The sequence below is a fragment of the Prionailurus bengalensis genome, chromosome C1 (genome assembly GCF_016509475.1).
Source record: "Prionailurus bengalensis isolate Pbe53 chromosome C1, Fcat_Pben_1.1_paternal_pri, whole genome shotgun sequence".
NCBI classification, from domain to species: Eukaryota; Metazoa; Chordata; class Mammalia; order Carnivora; family Felidae; genus Prionailurus; species Prionailurus bengalensis.
This window is the reverse complement of record NC_057345.1, coordinates 99,291,483-99,308,675: the sequence shown is the minus strand read 5'-3', so window position 1 is coordinate 99,308,675 and position 17,193 is coordinate 99,291,483. Positions and strand designations below refer to the sequence as shown.

General features: G+C 44.5%; 1 protein-coding gene across 1 annotated transcript in view; it reads left to right on the top strand.

Moving 5' to 3' along the window:
* The window catches only part of CASQ2 (calsequestrin 2), a 63,683-nt gene that overhangs the window by 22,910 nt on the left and 23,580 nt on the right, over positions 1 to 17,193 (top strand). The window contains exons 2-6 of the mRNA XM_043575930.1: positions 755 to 839; positions 3,586 to 3,686; positions 5,300 to 5,411; positions 10,735 to 10,808; positions 16,510 to 16,640. Of these exons, the coding sequence (XP_043431865.1) occupies positions 755 to 839; positions 3,586 to 3,686; positions 5,300 to 5,411; positions 10,735 to 10,808; positions 16,510 to 16,640 (503 nt within the window). The remainder of the gene's footprint in view (positions 1 to 754; positions 840 to 3,585; positions 3,687 to 5,299; positions 5,412 to 10,734; positions 10,809 to 16,509; positions 16,641 to 17,193) is intronic.

Below are 17,193 nucleotides of genomic sequence, written 5' to 3'. Positions count from 1 at the left end.
TGCCAGTCCTGTGCTGGTGTCCAACCATCTGTCCACCTAGGACCCTGCTGCACCCTTTTCACTTTTGGGGCTGATGGTTCCATTCTGGTACTCTACTGGTTCTTTTTCTCAGTGGGCTGTGGGAAAGCGTCAGAAGCCGTCTTGGGTCTATTGGCCAGATACACCCGGTGGGCATTTCAACTCCACAAGCCCAGGGGCTGAAGGAACCCAAGGATCATGCTTGAGTATTGGGGATACAGGTCTCCTTCATCTTAAGGTTCCTCAGCTTTTTCAGGGATGAGAGGGAGGATTTAGATGAGGCATGGTTAAGTGACCACAAAGTGTACCTTGTGATATCTTGTGTCCCCACCTGACTCCATGTTCGGTTGGTGGCAAGGGAAGGGCTCTGGGCCCATTGTCATGTACCTGCGGCTGTCCAAATACTCCTTGCTTCCTTTTTGATTTTTCTTTCTCTCAGTTCAAACTTGATCTACCTCAAGGGCAGAAGAGGGTGTGAGACAGTGGATGTACTTCCAAATCCTGTATCTTAGGTCTGGTCCTCATATTTTTTCTCCTAGGTTCTCAGAATTCTGCTAAACCATCCTTCTCCTGGGGGTATGGCATGGAATCTCTTTGTTGCTGCTTGAATTGGTCAGAGTAACAGGACATATGGAGGATAATCTTCTTGTCGTTATGTCAGAATATTATCCCGTAACATATTGTACCATCTTTCTGCCCTTGGTCCCCTTACTGTCTGGCTTGTCTTTCCCTTCAGCTTGTGGCCCAGGTCCTGGAACATAAAGATATAGGCTTTGTGATGGTGGATGCCAAGAAAGAAGCCAAGCTTGCCAAGAAACTGGGTAAGTGGGACTTCTTTAGGCATACCAGGAAGAAACAAATGTGTCTTGCAAAAAAAAAAAAAAAAAGTACAGTTTCATTTCTTCTTGCATGGTAACTGGACTATTTTTCAATTAATACAAAACAATTCTGCACACCTTAGTCTTGGGTTGGGGATGAGTTTCGTGAAAGTAGTGAATGAATTGAATTGAATTGAATGATTTCACATGAATCATCAAATATATCTTGAATTGAATGATTTCACATGAATCATCAAATATATCTTTGTATCACCATAGAAATTGACATCAAAGAAGTCAAACCTTTCTTTTCAGCTCCTAGAACAGGCTAAAAGCCTAGCCTCTTCATCTCACTGCCATGGTTATCTCTCTGGAAGAGAGCAAATCTCTTCTTCCATCATCTATTATTTCCTTACCTCTTGGCTGAAGCAGCCAACACAAGATAACGTCAATAGTAGTGACCCTGGGGTCCCAGTGGTTTCTAAATGTAAAGCTAAACCCCAGCTGGGCATTATCATTATGGGCGAGAGGGAGGATTTAGACACAGCATGGTTAAGTGACCACACGGTGCATGTTGTGATCTCTTGTGTCAATACGTCACGCTCAAGTTCAAGTGCACTTTAAGACGCTCACAGCCCTAATCCCAAGGAGAGACAATATGGGTAGCTCCTCTGGTTTCCCAACACCCACACGCATGTACTGCCCATTTTGCCTTTTCTGCATGACCAGTGAAGAATGGCTATTTAAATATAGCAGGAGCTTATAAAACAGGACCTTTGAAGAAAGGTTAATTGGATTTGGGGTAGTAAACGCAGGGGGGAGAAAGATTAGTGGCTTCAGGTACACGAAGGTTCATTATCTTAGAGCATTACAAACAATTGTTCTCTATTTTATTTTCAAGAAGACCAGCTTTTTTTTTTTTTTTAAGATTTAAATTTTATGAGATTGTATTTAGGTTAGACACAAAGAAGAACTCATGGTTATAAAACGATAGCAGATTATTAAGAATGTCTGGGGTATCTCTTTCCCTGGGGATAAATTAAGGAATATTTTCCCCCTTTGGTTGGGGGAACAGAGTATGTTAAACTGTTTCCCTAGTCAAAAGCAATTTAATGACTTGTTTCTCTGCCCCCAGATTCTATTGATACCCTAGTCTTCTTTCCCATTGCTTTCATGGAAAGTTGAATTTGAGAGAATTTCCAGTAAATTTAATTAGGGGAAAATACTAGTATTCCAGTGATCTAAGAATTTAGGGCGGTGGGAGGCAAATGCTGGACAAGCTTTTATAAGAGTGGACCAGTGGGTATCCTCAAGTGGACAGAGCTTGAAAAATCTAAACGAACTTTTCTCTACATTCAGCCTGGAGGAATTGGAGCAGATTCTTTTGGACTGTTTGGCTCTCAGAGTTTACAGGACAGTGGTATTTTGTGAACCTGCTCTTTCTTCATCAACCTTCCTTCCGTTTGCCTGAGTTTGGTTTCCTATCAGGCTATGCCTGAACTACTACAAAAGTCTCCTAACTGGTTTCACTCAGAGAAAACTCCAACATCAGGATACTGGCTGATGTTCCCAAGTTACCCGTTGTTGTTGGTCATTGCTGGCCTCAAGGATACTTGACACCTTGACCCTTTAGATTTACAAATGGTGCTCCAGAATGTGTCTGGGGTTTTTCAGATGTGCCCTGGGACACAGCAGGCAGTGGGCCAGCCTCCTCTTCTCTAGAGGCTCTACAGGAGAGTTCCTTTGGAGAAAGCATTCTCCAGCTAATAGAGAGTTTGAAAACAATTTGTCTAAGGAATTAAGGATGCCATGCAGTTAGACTAAATGCCAGCCTGAGTTATTTAGCATTCCTGGAGGGAAACATAGTTTTCCAGCGAACATTTGTTAAAGTGCATAGCATTACGCCAGCAGCAATGGAGGGCAGAGAAGAGGCAGAACTTTCCCTTGCAGCATTATCAGCTAACTGGGAAAAGATGTGCAGAATTCAGCCACGATAGAAAAGCAAGCCGCTCATTCTGGCCACGGACATTTATGGGGTGCCTGATGTGTCCAGGCTCTGTGCAAGCTTCTGGGGGTACCAAGGTGACAGTGGTCCTGCCTTTGGAGACCTTACTGTTCCAGTGAGTACCTGTAAATGAAGCTGAGAGAAGAGTAATGGTGGTGAGAGAGATTGGAGTGGTCTTCTTGAGAAAGATGAGTCCTAAGCCGAGATCCAAAGGAACGGACCAGGATGAGAGCAGGGTTGGAGGTCACTCCAAATTTGAGGAACCAGGAGAACATCTGTGTAAAGAACCACACTCTGTGACTTTTCCTTTACACACTCTTTCACATCAGCATGAGGACAAGAAGGAGGGAAGCACACAAAGAGAGCGGGTCTACCCAAGGGAGAATGTGAAGGGTAGGATTGGCACTAGGTCATGGAGGGACTGGAATGCCCGGCTAAAAGGAGTCAAGTGGGCACTGAAACATTTTATAGGGAGAATGAGGTTGGCAGCATATTTGGAAAATGAAAGCAGTGGTAGGGTAGAGAATAGATTTTTCTATCAAGTTAAAGTCCAGGTGGGGCCATTGGTTCTTGACTATTTCAATTTAAATGTGTACTTAGGGTGTCCTTTACAGGGGTGGTTTCAAGGGGAACTGATCCTGAGGTTAATGCTAGCTCCATAGATCTTGAGCCAGACTTCAGCCCGGGAGATGATTTTTCTTGCATCAGGATGACCTTGTCTTGGGGACTCTTTGTTTCTTCCAGGTTTTGATGAAGAAGGAAGTCTGTATGTTCTTAAGGGCGATCGCACAATTGAGTTTGATGGCGAATTTGCAGCTGACGTCCTGGTGGAGTTTCTCCTGGACGTAAGCATTTATGCACAGTGGCCCTGCTTGGAGCTGTTTGGGTTCAACTACAGGGGGATGTAAAACCCCAAAGTAAAAACAGAGAAGCTGGATAATCTGCCCTGGTCTAAGACAGATTCCTCATGCTTCACAAAAAACCTGGGAGTACCTACTTCACAGTGCTATTTTCTACTGGGAAGCTGGCCCTTAAGTTACCTTAGAAACTGTTTTATTAGTGACCAGAGGGTCACTAATCGGGATCGTGTAGGCAACACATTAGTTTTCTTAGCAGTTATACACCAGGAGCCCCTGACGCCCCCTTGGCTTTGCTCCAGGGCTTCTGGAGAGAGTGGGAAAGAGAGATGGGTAATCACTTAGAGACAGAATAACAATCAGCTGAGGGTGGCAGGACTAATGAGCCCCCGATATCATACTCCCTCTCAGCCACAGAAGCACGACACTATAGATCCATATGCTCAGGCAGATAGAGGAACAGACATTATAAAAATATGTTATCCATAAACAAACTCACACTTTCAATAATAGCTGTGAAGTCAAATGCTTTCAAATAGATACCTGTACAGGTAAACGACATCTATACTGGTGATTTCCTATCTACCAGCTAGTGCACAGTGGCCTGTGGCCTTTTCCTCACGGCCTCAAAAACCCAGAAAGAGGGGCGCCTGGGTGGCGCAGTCGGTTAAGCGTCCGACTTCAGCCAGGTCACGATCTTGCGGTCCGTGAGTTCGAGCCCCGCGTCGGGCTCTGGGCTGATGGCTCAGAGCCTGGAGCCTGTTTCGATTCTGTGTCCCCCTCTCTCTCTGCCCTTCCCCCGTTCATGCTCTGTCTCTCTCTGTCCCAAAAATAAATAAATGTTGAAAAAAAAAAATTAAAAAAAAAAAAAAAAAAACCAGAAAGAGTGAGTCAAAAGAGAGTTGAAGGCCACCTCCTGCAAAAAAGCACCCAAGAGTCTCTCGGCTCTCTCATGGACCCATACCTACAAGCCCTAAAAATGTGAAGGAGGCAACAGAAAACTCTGGGTCAACCCAGCACTGGCCCATCTCTGTCAGCCAAGTGGAGGCTTCTAGATGCACGTAATGGAAACCAAATTCAGCTACCTAGAAGCACAAATGGAAGGACAGAGAGAGGGCAGATTTTAGACTTATTGACAAATCACAGGTAGTCTGCTTTTCAGAGTGTTGGTTTTGTCCTCCAGCTGACTCTTCTCAGGTTGGTTACAAGAAAGCCAGTGGCAGGAGCTGATACTCACATCTCATTCATATGCAATGGGAGGTAAGGGCGGGGGTGCGGGGAGGATCTGGCTTCCTTTGTTCTCTTTAAAAGAAAGGAGAACTTTCCCAAAGCTTTTAGCAAATCTACCCCGAGAGCCATTGGCCAGAATTGAGTCACAGACTATTCCAAACTCAATAGAGGAGGAGACAGAATTGCCCAGCCGACCTACTCCTGAGTTAAGTCCATTCCTCAGAAGGCGCTGCCGCTGTGCTCACTGGGGATGCATGGGGTCCACAGCTTCCTGCCAAAGTAGCTTACATGTGTGCCTGATTTCCCAACTGAGGAAGGAACAGTTCTCTTGTTGGAACATATTTCATACACGTGTTTGTGTGGCATTCTAGCTAATTGAGGATCCCGTGGAGATCATCAACAGCAAACTGGAAGTCCAAGCCTTTGAACGCATTGAGGACCACATCAAGCTCATTGGCTTTTTCAAGAGTGAAGACTCGGAGTGTAAGTTGTCTGTCAGCCCCATCTGGGAGTCTAAAGCCTAGATTCCCAACCAGATATGTCACATGTCGCCCATAAAGAAGATGGGCTATCAGCATATCCTGTGCTGGGTGGGTTGGAGGGAGAATCTTTCTTGCACCCTCTGCCATGGGTGGGACCCATGTCCAAGAATTATGCAAAACAGGCAAGGATGCTGGAAGAGCATTAAGGTTGGGGCCATGTTCCCTGATCTTGAAGCAGGGAGGTGAGTGCTTTACAGAAGAGAGAAAAGTCTCCCTCCCCTTTTTCCACCTGGCCACCTACCAGTGGGACTCTCCCCTAAAATAAGTAAATAGCGGGCTCTCTCTCCCTGATGTTAGCCCCTCCTGTGGTCACCGGCTAGAGAGCTTCTCAGTCACTTGGACAGGATTAGAGGAAAATTTGAGTAGGCAGGGCTTTGCAGCTGCCACACAGTGTGGAAAATTGCTGGCCAACCCCACAGCTGACCACCAAGGCTCCCTGCAACAGCACAGCTTCACCCTTGGGTATAATCCCTTTGAATGCGTTGTGGTCAGGTTTTGGGTGGGCACAGGAATGCCTCATAGCGCTACCGCCACCCATACGGGGGTGAGAGGGTAGAGAGTGGGAATCAGGAAGAGGAGGGACCAGCAAGGCTACTACTGGAGTACCTCTTTCCAAAGAGCTTTGGCAGCATGACCCAATGAAGTAATCCTTTTCTTGAAGTCTCAGCCGTGGAGAGAAGGAGAGTGATAGAAGGAGAGGGCATAACCATGGTAGCATTAGTGCGTGGGGGACATGCAAAGGAGGGCTGCTTATGATGTTTCTGGAAAGTCCAAAATATTTTGAAAATATTTTGAAAATCCTTTGCAAAGCTGTTACCCGTCTGCCAGCTGGCATCCTTGGTCTTTGCACCAACAACCTACCTATTTTCCCTCTCCCGTAACCAAACGTAACCGTTTTCTCATGTGTTATATAAAAGCCTCTCCACTCGCCCTCCTTAGCAGCGTGCCTGCAGAAGGTGGCTAGCCAAAGAGGTTTGCCCAGCAGTCCTTTGGGTGATTTCACTTCGATTTTTCTGTTTCTTTTAGATGCTGACTACTGTGGGGGTGCCCTTTCTACTCCCTTCTTCTTTCTCTTTAATTTCCTTCTATTTCACTTTCTCCTTTTCTGTCCCCACCCCTCCGTTTGTTTTGTCCTCTGTTTCTCTCTCCTCCATTAAGCTCAGGATAGCAGATAAGGAGGGAGGCCAGGCCCAGACTGGGATAAAGAGCACATCTTCCAGTTCCTATTCTCCCTACTAAACCAATTGACAAAAACAGCTTCCGTTAATAAACACACGTCACGGGCCAAGGCCTATGCCAGGAGCTCCATACAGATGCCTTCATTTCTTTCTCATGACTAGCCTGTAGGGTGGTTACCGTATTATCCGCATTTTAATGATGAGGAAATGAAAGGAACAAAAAGGTTAAAGTAACTCACTGTCACACAGCTAGTAAATAAACTGTACAGCCACGATGTCAGTCCTAGGAATCTGACTTTATAGCTGACACACTTAAACACTGTTTTGTACTTTCAAGACTTACACACTTTTTTCACGCCATGGCACACACAAAACGTGGGAATGCTTATACAGCCCATAGGAGTAAACTGGAAAGGATTTGGACTTAGTGGAAAAACAAAACAAAACAAAACATTCTTTTGCTTTCTTTATATACTACTACTGTTACCACTAATAATAATAATAATAATAATAATAATAATAATAGAAGAGAAAAATTATCGAATATTGCATTGCATAAATCCTTCAAATAAAATATTTTTAGATTTTTGAGATAGCTTTTGAAACAGCAACATGCTATTCCCCGTGAAGGGTTTAAATGATCTCTTCTATTCTTGATGGTCACAGTTGACAAGAGACTTTGGATGGTGGCAAATGATAGGACAATGGTCATTGCTTTGTCTTTGATGGATGAGTGGTCTTTTCTCACCACTGAACAGAATTCAGGAAATCTAATCTCTAAACTATCCTCCCAAGGTGTGAGCGTTCTTTTAGCCCTCATGGCTATTACTTTCTTTTTCATCGATAAATGGAATATTCTTATGATAATCTGAATAGATTTCAAATTCAAAGTTTTCCATATTACATATTTGAAAATAATGATGAAGGATTTCCTTAGGAATACACAGATATTGCTCTCCTGGTCTTACCATTTTTTTCCCCCTGAAGATTCAAATAATAAAATCACTAGTGAGCCATTTCAATCTCCTTTGTAAGGCTGAATTTTTATCTTTAAATTGACACGGTTTGTCTTTAGGAATACCTGATACCAGACCAGGTTAATAATACTGATTATGATGATGATGAACACAGTAAAAAAGAGCAATCATACATTCATTCCATTGATGTTAGTAGAAAATACAAACATTGGAGTATATTAAATCAAAACCGAAAAAATGGACTATTTTACAGAGTGTCACAAACCAAAAAACATCACTGATGATGAACAAACGTGGACTTTGGTCACAATCACAACACCTGAGAAGATCCAGTGAGGAAGTCAGGGGAGTGACCTCTCCAAGGCTGTCTTAGCTGTGATGCTTGCTGACGTCTTTGGCAGATAATTGTTCCAGAATACAGGAAGTTTACAGAGGGAGCCATGACTTTCAGATATAATACTAACTACTGTAGAATTTTGAATGGTTGTGGAAAGCACGTAGGAAGTTTATCACCACAAGAAAATGTATGTCTCTCAAGGCTGTTGTGACGCACCGGTTGCTACCACACACTGACTGAAAGCATCACGACGTTCTATCAGGCATCCACATCTCTTGTTTCTTCTTGCCCTGCAAAAGAGGATGGAGTCCATGGATGGGGAAGCTAGGAGTTGGTAAGGCACCAAGGGAAGCAGTCCTGTATTTCTGCTGTAATTTGAGGGTGATTGGTCAGGGAACTTTAATGGCACCAAGAGCATTGGCTCTACAAATGATCCCAAGCCATCCTATAGAGCAAGAACGATGGAGGGACAATGGAGAATTGGAGGGGTTTCACACATAGTTAGACTGGAATGGTCTTGGGAGAAGAGGGTCCTAAGTGATTTGGGACCAAATTAGAAAGGACCTGGAAGAACTGGGGGGCTACATCTACCAAGGAAGTTGGACATGAAGGTTCACATCTGGCTTTAACATGTAGCTATGGATGCTAGTGTTGAAAGAGCATGATAGGAACTCTCTGGGGGGAATTCAGCTGATGTTAAGAATTCCAAACTGGGGGAAATCTGGAGCTTGCGGGGGCGGGGGAGGGTGGTACAATACTCAGAACAGAAACCCCTGAGAGATGGGAAGAAAGGTGAGGAAATGCTAAGATAAGGCTGCAGTAAGCTGGAGGTTGAAGGCTGAATGTTGAGGAGCCTATTCCAGAAGGGGAAACTGGAGGGTCAGTCTGAAGGAGCCAGGATGGAGCTGGTTAGCATCAGAACAGGACGTGAGGGCAGGAATACCTGGGACCACATGAGGTGAGACCGAGCAGGCGGTTAGACCAGGTTCCCTGCAAGACAGCTGCTGTTTGGGCAAGGTTAAAGGTTCAGCCACAGTTTGAAGCACCACCCTGGGGACTTGCCTTGCTCTATCCAACATTCTTCATCTTAAAAGGGATATAAACTGGTTCCCTAGGGGAAGAAGGGAATTCTCTGGACACAGGTTTAGGCCATTCTTTCCATCAGGGTAGAAGTTAAGGAAGTGGGGAGAGATTCTTCAGGGACAAGGGGGTCAGGGAAGGAGGATTCTGATGGAGCCCACAGCAGCTTTAGATACACATAAATGACTTCAGTATAGCTTAAACACTTCCATTCTCTCCCACCTTCTCTTTGTGCATTCTCCAGACCTCCCACCCATCTTCTTTCCCTCCACCCCCTTCTCTACCCCAACTATCAGTCTATAGGATATATTTTCTGGCTACCCAGTTACTTTTATGGGGGTGGGTTTGTGTGAATGTGTATCAGTCTGTACAGGCATTCTTGTAAATTTTTCAACCCCCCCATCTGTGTTTATTGTGTTTACCTCTATTCTAGCAACCACATTGCACTGTGATTCTCTAAGGATCCATACCCTCTCTGGGTTGTGAGCCTTTGAGATCAGTGGCTTTGTCTTATATCTTGGTGTTTCCTGAGCCAGTATTATTCTTGAAATGTTTTTGATTGACTATTAGAAAAGTCTTCATGCTCCTAGAATCCTAGCCAAAGCCTATGCTTGTAATGATTAAGGGACAGGGGATTCCACAAAATAGGAGAAAGCTAATCTTAAGAATGAATCATAGGATGACCACTTTTCAGGATTATAGACATTATGCAGAGCCACCACCACCATCATTACCATCACCATCACCTTCACCTCTAAGGCTGAAAGACCAGTGTATTTGCCAGGTAGCTATCCCGATGTAGTAAGGCACAGTATGGCCATCCTCATGTGTCTCATGCCTCTCTTGACCAGTTTGGACTCACGTTTGGGACCAGAGTCAAGCATAGGCTTGATTAATTTTAAATCATCCTCCCAAGGGGTCAGAATAAAAACAAAAACTTAAAAAGAGGGAAAGAGAGGTACCTGGGTGCCTCAGTCAGTTAAGCATCCGACTTTGGCTTAGGTCATGATCTCACAGTCTGTGGGTTTGAGCCCCACGTCAGGCTCTATGCTGACAGCTTGGAGCCTGGAGCCTGCTTTGGATTCTGTGTCTCCCTCTCTCACTGCCCTTCCCCTGTTCACACTCTCTCTCTCTCTTTCTCTCTCAAAAATAAAATAAAACATTAATGAGAGGGAAAGAAAAATGAGGATTTACCAAAAGGGGTATTCCTGCTAAGAAGTTTAAAGTACCTGCATGATGTCATCTTTAATTGAGGTTGCTTTACATACTAAGGTGGATTTTCTTCTTAGCACTCATTTATAGTAAGCTGCACTCTCTAGAAGGCACACTTACAACTAGTGGTGAGTTTGAGTGGAAGAACTTTTTCCTTGGGTTTAGAGTCTAATATTCTATTTTCCTTCCTCTCTGAGTTTCCTCCATTTTCTCCTTCCCATTTACCAATTCCCAAAAACACATAAAAATGTGGTAAAGGGTTCTTCTTTAGCTCAAGTGAATACCAGTCAATTCAAACTCCTTGGGGGGAAATTGTGGGTTTAAGTAGTACTGAATCATTATCTATCTAAATAATATCTTCTGAATAATTATCCAGTCAGGATTAATTGGCCCCCCACTTTCTCGACATTATTTAAAGAAAGAAATGTCTGCAGTGTGCATCTTGAAAAGGTCTCTTTCTTTGATCTTCTTCCCTCTTAGATTACAAGGCTTTTGAAGAGGCAGCTGAACACTTCCAACCTTACATCAAATTTTTTGCTACGTTCGACAAAGGGGTAAGTACCTGTGAAACCCCGATTTAAATACTTTTGTAAGCACGTAGGATTAAAATTTGAACTTTACACTACTGTTTTCTTCTTTTGGAAACATTAACCATCCTCCATCCATTAATACTTTCTCCAGAAGTGTTAGATATATGGCAGGACATCACTTTTGAATGGGAGAGGGGTACAAAGATGATAAATCCAGAGGATCGAAGAGTATTTCTGAAAACAGTCCATGAAAAGTGATGGACCACTCTTTGCCACCTCGATCACTAAGAGTGGGAGATGCATCAGCGGAGTGTGACAGGACACCGGTCACTGCTTCCTTGTTTTTAGAGCGATTCTCCCCCTTCCCAGGGTTGCATGCTCCCCGCTCTTTTGAGTTAGGATGGGATGGAATGGGGAGGACCACTGGTCATTTGGAGCCTCGCGCGCTTCAGTAAGTTGCCTACATCTCCAAGAGAAGTCCTTGATGTACTTGTCTATAATCCAGTTCTTTCTTTTCTGGATGTGGCAAGTGCTTTCATAAGCCAAAGAACGGCCTATGTGAGGGACTTCGAATCAATGGGTAGTTTATTTGGGGTCTACTGTGGTTGGAGTTCTGACTCCAATGGCTACTATTTATCAAGGGCTTTCCATATGTTGAGTACAACTTGCAATATTGCATTTGTGTGATCTCTAATCATTTCAACAACTTTGAAAGGTAAGAAGTCCCACGTCCCAGATGACAAAACAGAATTAGAAAGATTCAGTAATAACCAAGGTCTCCAGTGAATTAATGGTAGTGCTGCGATCCCTGCCTACGCCCCAAACCCCTGCCCTTTCGTTGGTACCACACACTTAAGCAGAATACCCTGTACCTGCCCTTGAGATTCAGAGTGCATGCCCACACACCCACACTCACATAGCAGACACACATAACACAAAAACTCATACATAACACACATATAAAACACCCACCACACATATAACACATACAACAAACCCAACACACATACATAACACACCACACACGTAAGCACACAACACACAAGGCACTTACAACACACACACTCACACAACACACAAATATAACACATACCTCCTCACACACACTTACACTCAAATCCACACCACACTTACCTAGTTATACTCAATACACACATTCACACTCACATCCACACCTCCACATATATGATTCTCTGTCTCTCTCAATCTCTCTCTCTCACACACACACACACACACACACACACACACACACACCCCAACTAAAAACCCTAAATCACCATATTTACTAGAACAAATAAATCTAGGACAGACTAAATCCTGATCACATTCAAGTAAAAGTTAGGCAGAGAGTGGCCTACTGAGGAATAAGGTAGTGGGGGAAGGGGTTCTGATGGACCTTTATACTATGAGAAGTTCAAGTATTCTGTGAAGAACAAGAGGAAGCCTGTAAGGAAGCCTGTAGGTGCTGAAGCAGGGAAGGAGTATGACAAAAATAGATTGTATTCAATCTTTGTATATGTGTATATTGAACCACCTCTATGGATAAAAATTCTGGATTAAAAAGGATCCAGAAGAGAGTCTATAATCTGAGTCTTGTAACCTAAACTTGAAGAAAATGTACCGTAACTGGTTGCATTAGAGCCCAAAGAGATCTTGGGCAAGAATGCCAAGAAGAAGAGTAACTATCACTTATTAAGTACTTTTTACATGCCAGGCTTTGTACTGAGAGCTTCACATAGCTGTTTTCGATTATCTCAACGTGCCTATAAAGGGAGGATTAGTATTCTCCGTCAACACAGAATGAAACCAAGGCACCAAGAGATTAAGTGATTTGCTCATGGTCACATAGTGAGTAAGTAGTCAAGCCTGATATAACCTCAGCTCAGCCTGACTTCAAAGTCAATGCCATATACTACTTACTGTACATCAGAGAAAGAAACAATACATGTGAAGCACTTCGCTGGCATCTGGCACATGGTAAACATTCAGCAAATATTAGTCCTGCTGAGCATAAAAGGCAGCCATCTAAGCCCAGGAAAATGGAGGTTGGAAGATAATTTTAGAGAGAAGGGGACGTACAGGGAAGCCTAAACTGAATACATCATTGATGTTCATTTATGATAGGCCAGCAGTGACTGACGTGGCTCCTGGGTAAGAAATCATCTGAGGGAACAGAACCAGGCAGACGGGCTTGGCCAAGCAACAAAGCCTCAGTTCTGAGAAGGGTGGCCCAACGCTGTGTTCAGGGTAGTTTTTGTTTTCAGACGTGCCTCCCAGCCTAACCATATGGCTTCGTGTCTGTGGCCCATGAAGAAGGTGAGGTCAGGCTATAATTAAAAACTCAGAAACCTCTTCACTCAAAACTCTGTAAGACACTGAGTCATAAGTGTCCCCGTTCACATAGCCTTGTTGGATTTTATAACATTTAAAAAGAGAAAGACACTCTGTCTTCCTCTACATGGGACACAGAAAAGCAGTCACACTTAGAGGACTCAGTGTCACTTGGGGCTTGAAAATTGCACCCATCAGTTGGGAGACAGAGCCCAAGACAAGAAGAAGATGGTGAAGTCCAGAAGGCTTGCCTGCTCCCAGCAGCTGCCTCAATGGTGTCCAGCACGGGGCGCTAGTGAAGAAGAGGGAGCTGGAAGAACCTTTTGTTGAGACAGCATGGCAGCCCAGAGGGACACACTAGAGCAGAGGTGCTTTGTAGAGGTGTGAAGTCAGGAGAGTCCAGGGGCAAGGAGGCACTCGTATAGTCTCAAAGACGAAAAGCCAACTGGCAGAGGTCGAGATGACAAGAGGACTTGGCCACTATTGAGGTGAGGGAGAGAAAGCCAAGAGAAGACTCAAAAATAAGATTGCAAGTCTCTGTTTCGAGACAGCAAAGACTTTGAAGCTACTGAAAACATTAGGGAATCTAGGAAGAAGAATCTACCGAGCAACATAAGGATGGGGTTGATGAGTTCTCTTTCTGCAAGCAGGGAAGACGTATAACTAGAGATGGCTTTCATTTATTTATTCATTTTCTCATTCAGAGAATATTTATTGAGTGCCTTTTATGTGCCAGAAGCTCTTCTAGATGCCAGGAACACAACGTCGAGCAAAACAGATTCCTGTCCCTGTAGAATTTAGAGTTAATGTGGCAGGGGAGGAGGTGAGGTGAAGATGGGAAGACAGAAAGTAAATAAACAAACCAATAAATATGTTATATTAAATATATGAGTAAGAGAACCATAAAGACACTGAGATGTCAGGGCCGCTGATGTAGATTTGGGAGTTAGTAGTTTCCAACCGCTGTCCATATTGGTATCCCCCAAGGAGCCTTTAAAATCATGGATTCCTGAGCCCTACATCTAGAAGTTGGTGTTTTTTTATGGTTGTGCCCAGGCCCAGGAATGTGTGTTTTCAGAGAGCTCCCTGGGGAGTTTTACCTGGCCCACAGGTTTGGGCCTGATTGATCTACGCATCCTGATCCTAAACCAAGCCACAACATCTCTGGAGCAAATGGAGCAAGAGAATCTAAGAGCTAAGGATGGCAGGCTTACTATCCAAGATACCACTGCAAGAGTGGAAGAAAGGGCTTCTCAGGGATACAGAGCGGGGCACTCTGTGGTGGTGGTGGCGGGGATATGGTGACTATCTGCAAAATTTTGTTTGGGTTTCCCAGGACTGAAACTTAAGAACATCACAATCCAACTTTACGTTCATGATCTTAACATCGCAAAGCCAGACACTGGCACTCACGGACCAGACACACACACACACACACACACACACACACACACACACACACTGCCTGGATTTAAATTCAGGCTCTATCCCCCTCCACATATGTGATCTTGACAAATTGCATACACAGATTGTGCCTCTGGCTCATTATCTGTAAAATAAGTATAATGATGGTTCTCACCTCAGCAATCCAAGTGAGGATTCATAAAGGACTCAACAGAAAGCACCTTGCACGAGGGCCCGACACAGTGAGCACCCCTTGTGCTTGCTACTATTACTGTTTTCCTGCGTCCTGTCAATTCCCACTTCCTATAAGCACAGTTCCCTGGTTGTGAACATATGTAGTAAGTGAAGTCAGAAACCCAGAATCCAGTGTCATTTTAAGCCCATTCTCTGACGGGCCCAGCTTTGTAAACAACAGTTTGAAAACCCAGACACTGGTTGTGTGGTTGCTGGGTCCCTCCTACACTCCCCACCCCATCATCCACACCACCCCCGGCCCCGTACAAGAGGGGGTATCAGTAAGAAAAAACTCCACACTTCCCTGTCCCTCAAAATCAACATGACCATAAATCTCTTTTGACTGACTGTAGTTCCTAAGAAATGTCTTTTGGAATATAGTGACCTGGAATTAATAGCAATTGATGACAGAAGCCATAGGGACACCAGTGTTGGCTCAGAATGGCCCTCCTTGTATAACAGCTTATGTAATACCCAGTTCCTCCCCCTCCCCAATTAGTCACGGCTGCCCGGGGCCTCTGTACCATCGGTTACCACCACAGGGCGTCAGCTCTTAGGCAATTCCTCTTTCGTTTCAAGGGAACCACTGTTCATCCCTGTGCTTTCTTGGACCACAGCTCTGAACCAGAAAAGAATGGCATTTGATTTTCTACAAAGCGTTGCACATTCCAGGCCTCTCAAATCATTTCACAAAAAGAGATTTGAGCTCAGCAGCTCTGCAGGCGAACACAGCAACCATTCTGCCCTGAGAGCAGACCGTGCGGCCACTTTAATCAAGAGCACCGATGTCTTCCGGGCTACAGGCTGGCTCCCCGAGCTTGTTATTTGGTAGAGGGTGAGCAGTTCACCCTGGCTTGCTGGGTACTAGCCCAGTGTTAGCACTAAGAGTCTGAAGTCTGGGAAAGCCCTCCACTCTGGACCAACCAGGATGGCTGGTCACCCTCTGGCTGGCAACAAAGCGGGCAGTTCCCAGAGCCTGAGAACCCATAGGACAAGCCCTGCACTGAGAGAGAACCCTAGGGCCAGTGCTTTCAGCCTAAATCGAAAGGAGGGGGTAGGAGCTGATTGAGGACGGATTAATGGGTTGACCTCTGATTCTGAGTACTTGTATGCTCTAAATGGTTTCCATCAATTGCCTGTGCTATCAAAATTGGTTCAGTTAAATCCATGTATCCCAGAACACTGAGCTTGCTCTGTTGACATTTGCTTCTTCCCCCAGCCCTGGCAAATACAGTGGCGTGATGACGATTGTGCAATTAGACTTCACACTTTTTATTCCCACTGCTCCCTGCTCCTGCCTGGACCTCATCTGCCAGATAGGTTTTTTCCTTCCTATCGGTCCTTCTCGAGTCAGTTGAGCTAAGCATCGGCGATGAGTTTCTACCATTTCAACATTAAAAAAAATTTTTTTAACATTTATTCATTTTTTGATAGAGACAGAGCATGAGTGGGGGAGGGACAGAGAGAGAGGGAGACACAGAATCTGAAGCAGGCTCCAGGCTCTGAGCGGTCAGCACAGAGCCTGACCCAGGGCTCGAATTCACAGACTGCGAGATCATGACCTGAGCTGAAGTCGGACGCTTAACCGACTGAGCCACCCAGGCACCCCTCTACTACTTCAACATTTAAGTTAAAACTGTAAAGAACACTGTCATGTCTTTGCCAGAAAACTCACGCACTCCTTACAGATGGGCAACCCACTACCACTCTAAACTGGCATTTAAGGAAACTATTGTTGGATTTCTGAATGTTACAGGTTGCAAAGAAATTATCCTTGAAGATGAATGAAGTTGACTTCTACGAGCCATTTATGGAAGAGCCCATTGCCATCCCCGACAAACCTTACACAGAAGAGGAGCTCGTGGAGTTTGTCAAGGAGCACCAAAGGTGCCCCAGATGGCATGCAGGGGATACGGGGTGGTGGTGGTGGTGGTGGTGGTGGAGGTGGTGGTGGTCTAGGGTCTGGGGAAGGGAGACGAACCTCTTGGTCCTAACATTGTGGGCCTCCCGAGAACAACAACCTGGAGTTCCTGCCCCAGTAGAACTGACGTCAGTAGTATGGCTTTGTTGGTCACTGATCAGTTGGGCAGGGATGTTGCTACCTTTTCTAAATATGGGTCTACACCTGCAAATGGGGTTAGACCACCTCCCCACAATCAGCAAATCCCCCCTAAGTCATAGTAAGATACAAGTCAAATTCCACAATAATAACAGAAGAGATTTAGTGACCGCCAAATACCAAATACCACACTAAGTGCTTATGGAAACTATTTATCTAACATTCAACATTATGGAGTAATTAGTATTATCCCAATTTTACAGATCAAGGAATTTGGCTACGAGTAGTTAAGTAGCTTAGCCATGGCTGAACATTTTATACACAGAACTTCTGGGAGAGGAATATTTGATACGATTTAGAGTCACTGTAGCACAGATCGGC